Below are 6,000 nucleotides of genomic sequence, written 5' to 3' on the forward strand. Positions count from 1 at the left end.
TTTATTTTTATTTTGGATCCTTGTTTATTGTCCTGTGGGGCGGGGCCCTATGGTGGACACTACCTACAATATCAGGTAATACATGAGAGCTGGGCATGTGCAAGTGTCGAGCGTTCACCACTTCCTCGACAATGCGCACCAGTGGCCCTCCCCGCGAAGTAATGTTATGCTCGCCTGCGAAGAGCATATATTCATAACCACAGACAGCCCGATTGGTACGAAGGACTCACTGCATAGACCAGATATAACAAACGGCATCTGTGTTGAAAGCATCCCCAAAATGGCACGCAGTGATAGCAAGGGAAAGCTCCTCACCTGCCATAGACAGTACTAAGATAGGCGTCACTCTTATCCAGCACCGCTTACATCAGCACATTGAGAGCCTCGCCATTGCTCAAATTATGGACACATATATTTGTTTCTAATGTATATGGATCCTAGGAACTATCTATGAGTAGCATAAATTGAATTGCCAGGAAGCAGAAATAAAAAATATTCAAAACTGGAGGAGATTTTCATCCTCCGAAAAATTTTGTTCTATAAAGTCAGAAAGTGGTTTATAAGGCCATGGGATGCAAGGGAATGATTTTAAAGTTTTCGGCACACCAACATTTGGCCGCTTATATAATACATCACGTGATATGTGCCTGGGCAGGACCGAGGAGGAGAAGGCAGCAAAAATCAGTGATATTACACACATAAAGCATCTCTCGATGGGTGTAAAGTCTAAAGCTAATAAGGCTCGTCTCAGAAATATTCAGTCTGCACTTTCCAAGTCCCGCAAAGCCACAGTCGAAGATGTCTCTGACTCTGAGGAGGACTCCAGCTGCAGTGATTCTGAAGATGATATGGAGTTCAGTGTGGAAGAAGAGGGAGATATACAGGATGAAGCAGCACTTCTCACATTCTCAGAAATCCTCTTTCAAGCACAGAATACTGCTGCCGAAGGGGAAAGACGAAGGTCAAAAGGTGCTGGAAGGCCAAAGCATTACACCGGAAACTCAGCTCGGACTCTGTTAAGGAGGCACTGAGAAAGGCCTAATGCACCAGTATATAGTGTTACTACATGTACTAATAACAAACTCGTCACTAATCTTTCTTCAGTCTCTCAATCTCAACTGTTGAAAATTTTCAAGTCGAAGGTTTGGCCGTTTTTAGGGTTAGGGTTATGCTTATGTAAGGGTGTTGGATTTGCCGGCTTACAAGTTTGATCACATGCGTTAAAAGGCACATTATAAGATACCTTTCAAGGCTTCGTGAGACAATTTAAAGGTCTTGTGATCGTGAGAACACCATTACCTTGCATGTAGGAACAATTCTAAGACATATGCTAAGCGTTACGGTCCCTCATATTGATACCAGAATTCAGACATTTTGTTTTGCCCACACCAAGCTCTATCACTGTCGTCGCATCCAATTTATTATGGCTCCGTCTCGTACTGCAGCGGCTGCAGTGCCATCTAGAGGCAAGTATAACTATACAGAAGAAACACTTACAGGGCGGCTCTCATGTCCTCACTGTGACAGAAAGTTCAAGCCCCAGGGCTTCAAGAAGCATGAAGCAACATGCAAGAAGCATGTGAATGTCGAGAGGGAACAGGAGACATTTGGTCTCGAGTATCAAAAGGACCAGCAACGAGGTGAGTTGATTCTATCTACCAATCAATCACTGGCCAGTATGTATCTAATATCGAGGCAACATCTAGCTCTAAGGAAGGCTCGTAAATTGATGAGGCTTCCTGAAACAATGGCTGGCCCATCACAGAGCGCCGGCAATAATGGTCAGTCCACCACAAACGAAGATTCTTCCATTCCTCCTGGTACTTCTACTTGTTCTTCGCTCTCTGTGTGCCTCTAATATCACTCACTCGTAGTTGCATCTTTTCTGGCTGATCCCATGGATATTGATCTGGACAATGTCGAGCCCTACTATGAGAGTGTTGAAATCCCAGGTAAGTCCGAGTATATTTTTTGTATTGATCATTTGTAACTTTACTAACTGATCGCCCTGTACAGTTTTCAGTCAGGCAGGGTCTGTTGAACCTGTAGCGTCTATTCAGCGGCCCCTTGAATTCAAGACGGAATATCACCCGTCGAGTGGTCGTGAACCATTGCACCAAGCGTTCAACGAATTTCGTGTTGATGTACATGATACTACTGAAGGGCTTCCTGTTGATGAAGAACCATGGCGCCCTTTCTCCTCACAAGGCGACTTCGAGTTTGCGGAAATCACACTTGATGCTTCCCTCAACAAGTCACAAATCGATGGACTACTATCTCTGATTGCCCGCATTGCGACAGGCCAGGTTAGAATCACGCTGAAGAATGATACTGATTTTCGCAATGTATTGTGTAGCGCTACCACTCAGGTGTCGCCGGTATGTTACTGATTCTTTTTTGAAATGCTGTGTTATAGAAAATCGTTTAGTTTACAAAACACGACATCACTGTGCCATACAAACGAGAGGAGCGTGTATATGAGGTCCATGCTTTGCCCATATGGGAATGGGCCCTTGATTTATTAGAAAACCCCTTACTCGCGCCACATTTTGTTTGGGACGCACAACGCGTTTATAAGCATAACGGTACGGAATTCGAGCAGTTCTATGATGAGCCATGGACAGCCGATCATTGGTGGGACATCCAGGTACGTAACAATTGTTTCATGAGTATGTCACTCACTGATGTAAACTGATATTAGTCTAATCTTCCGCATGATCTCGTTGCTGCCCCCCTTTGCTTCATAGTGTACGCCGACAAGACGAGACTCTCATCACACGGTACCGTTAAAGGGTATCCTGTTGTGGTACGTTGTGCAAATTTACCAGTAGGAATTCGGAATGGTGAGGGTATCGGCGGCGGTCGTGTTATTGGTCTGCTGCCTATCGTAAGTTCATCAAATAACACCTTGTTTATATTAATAATTAACAAATGTAATAATCACAGGTTTCTGAGGACGCAAGCGAGGAAGGCAAGAAAAGTTTCACCAATTTGAAGCATGTCGTATGGCACGAGTCGTTTGTGAAGTTCCTGGAACTGGTCGCGCAGTACTCAAAAACGGGATATTCGTACAAGTGCTTCGACCAGGTCCTACGTTGGCTATTTCCCATCATATTGATACTTTCCGCTGACTATGAAGAACAGTACGTAATTTATTGTACTGATACATGTTTGATCTAACAGCGCCTGTAGGTGTATGATGTCACTGATTCATGGCCATCATAGCAAGTGTCCATGTCCAGTGTGCATTGTACCGCTTGACGAACTGCATGATCTCTCGAAGTCATTTCGATTGCGATCAATGCAGGATGCGATGACTGCACTTGATGTCTATGAGGAAAGCAAGGCTCGCGGCGAGGAACTGTTGAAGGCGCTCGGATTGCGCGCTGTCAAGGTAAGCTATATAACTTTCTATTTAATTTACATCCATCAATCATGTAATACCCAGAATGTCTTATGGATTGTCGCGCACTCTGATCCCCATGATGCAATCAGTCTCGACCGCTTACACGCCCTTCATTTGGGACTTTGGAAGCACCTACTCAACGAATTGAAAAAGATTCTCAAATCCTTGGGACGCGAGGCAGAATCGTTATTCGAAGAGGAGTAAGTCGCACGAACTATTTTGTGGCTCTCACACTTATCATTCGCAGGGTCGCTAATTTCCCTCGGTGGCGCGACTGCAATCATTTCAACACCGTTATTCACATGTCGTTCAGCGATGGCAATAAGATGCAAGATCTATCTAAAGTATGTATCATTTTGTTTTGTTTTTGCTCTATCTAACTGCTATAAAGCAATCTTTCTACGCAGCATTGAGCATTTTGAAGCAAAGTAATAGCCCAGAAGGGAACCAACTGCTTCGTCTCATCGGCAGCTATCTGCAGCTTGACAGTTATATTGGTCTCGATGTACATACAATGAGCACTCTGGACGCAATCGAAGCTGAATTGCTTGTTTTCAATAATGCACTCAAGGTAGGGTCTCTTTCCTCTGATAAAACGGAAGTTAAGCAATATGTATCTCACTCTAGGACTACGTCCAATGTGCTGCAGAATCTTCCATTGAAGATCTAAGACTCGACTGGAACTTCCCAAAGGTTCATTTATGGAAACACGCGACCCATGATATTTGAATGAAAGGTGCAGCGCGCAACTACACCACACGTCCGAATGAAAAGCTTCACGGCCCTTTGAAAGAGGCTTATGAGTGCCAATCGAATGGAAAGAATGTGGCTGAACAGGTGAGCTATATACCTGACATCGTGTCACATCAAATTAAATAATACCGTAGATTCTTCGTGTCAACCAAAATAAATTCACAGTCAGCCTGTTGAGAGGACGTGTCGACACATTTGATGAGCAGCGCAACCACAAGGACAATGAAGTTGATCTAGGCACTACAGCTGAAGACAATCTAGATCTGGCTGTTGCACAAGGACATATCAAACTCGGTTCGCCACAGCAACTCGTATCTATACAGGACATCGAGAACGCCTGTAGCCCAGCTGATCGCGCTTTTCAAGACTTTCGTAGGAAGTTCTCTACATTTCTCAATACATCTTTACCTGGGTATGGATATGAACTGAGGAGATGGATTACACTACCCGCCAATTTCCAGGTATGTTGATTGTATCTTTCATATGTCTAGAACTGACTTTCTTCCAGATTTGTGAATATCGCTACCTCAAGGTAAACTATGAATCAACTGTCGACTGGAAACAAGCTACCGATTACCTTTGGTGCAATCCGAGTTTCCATGGCCAACCACGCTACGATTGTGCGCTCATACAGCTCACTCCGGAACAATCAGCATTCGTCAAACTTATTCTTATGTTCAAGTGCCATCTCCCAGATATCGACGGCTCTTTTAATTTTGCACTGGTTCAGCCATACACTGCGGGCACTGGTGCTCATCGCAGAATTGACCGTGAACTCAAGCTCACTCGTGTCAAGGCTGTTCCTAGAGCAAACTCTACATTTGTTCCACTCGCGTCTGTCATCCGCGGTGCTGTTTTGTTCCCTGACCGTGACCATCAAGGCGAATTTATCATTGTTGATCATATCGACAGTGATATGTTTCTTCACATGAAGACACGGGCACGCCAGTGACATATTACACTGCCTTTGTTTGTCGCTCTGAATGCTCTCGCCTTTTACTCCACAGATATGCCAGCTAGTTCGGTCCAGTATGCTCAAAGTCCTTCAGCTCACCATCCGTCGAGGTGATGTGTCAGGATCAGATTCCTTCTGTAAGGATTACCAATCGTTCGATGCCGGAAATGGCCGTTTCAACACTTACCTTAACCACCATCAGCGCACCATCAGCCTTGGTCAGCACGGACCTCAACTCCCTTTCCTCTCGTCACTGTCGACCCTCAGCTTTCATTATTCGTCACCGTCACCCTACTCCCAGTTTGCTGTGTCCGAATCTGTCAAAACCACTATGCAACTCTCGTCATTTCGTTAATACCATACCCATTTATATTCCTACTCGCTCACTCCTCTCGTACTCTCTTTCCTTTCTGTCTACTCTACCCTGTCAGGAGCGACACCAATACCTTCAGTGCCCATTGTCACATAATTGATTCGGCATAGCTATATCTGACCCTTAGTATTTTGAAGTATAAAAGTAGCCCATGTACACTCACTACCACAGGCAATCATACCAGTCTCCCAGTCTCAGTCTCGCACACATTTTCTAAATCGTATCGCTATATCCATCGTTTATTGTCTCGCACTCGTCTCGATTATTATCGCATAACATTTGTCAATGCTAATCTAGTTCTATAGCGTTTCAGCATCACACTAGCGGTCTCCACACCCCTTTGAACTCGCAGCGAGAGCCACTTAGCTTCTTACACTTCTCAATCTTCTGGAATGATGGCCGCTGGTTACGCATGTAATTAATGTTCTTGTAAGGGAACTTTGCCTCGACCTCTCATTGCCGATATGCCTCAATTTGGGCCTTGGTGATAGGGTGTACTTCCTCCTGCATTTC

At 44.7% G+C, this 6,000-nt stretch overlaps 1 protein-coding gene across 1 annotated transcript; it reads left to right on the plus strand.

Moving 5' to 3' along the window:
- Positions 1 to 1,423: 1,423 nt before the first annotated feature.
- On the plus strand, positions 1,424 to 5,111 carry DFJ58DRAFT_712860 (uncharacterized protein; the record flags this gene model as incomplete). Its single annotated transcript, XM_041383893.1, has 13 exons — positions 1,424 to 1,640; positions 2,028 to 2,032; positions 2,079 to 2,378; positions 2,429 to 2,647; positions 2,702 to 2,887; positions 2,947 to 3,143; positions 3,193 to 3,394; positions 3,449 to 3,606; positions 3,654 to 3,750; positions 3,798 to 3,977; positions 4,034 to 4,099; positions 4,294 to 4,620; positions 4,668 to 5,111. 13 exons carry the CDS (start codon positions 1,424 to 1,426, stop codon positions 5,109 to 5,111), a joined length of 2,598 nt encoding a protein of 865 aa, XP_041250949.1.
- Between the last annotated feature and the right edge of the window lie 889 nt (positions 5,112 to 6,000).

Source organism: Suillus subalutaceus (genome assembly GCF_016647625.1).
Source record: "Suillus subalutaceus strain FC151 chromosome Unknown DFJ58scaffold_2, whole genome shotgun sequence".
NCBI lineage: Eukaryota > Fungi > Basidiomycota > Agaricomycetes > Boletales > Suillaceae > Suillus > Suillus subalutaceus.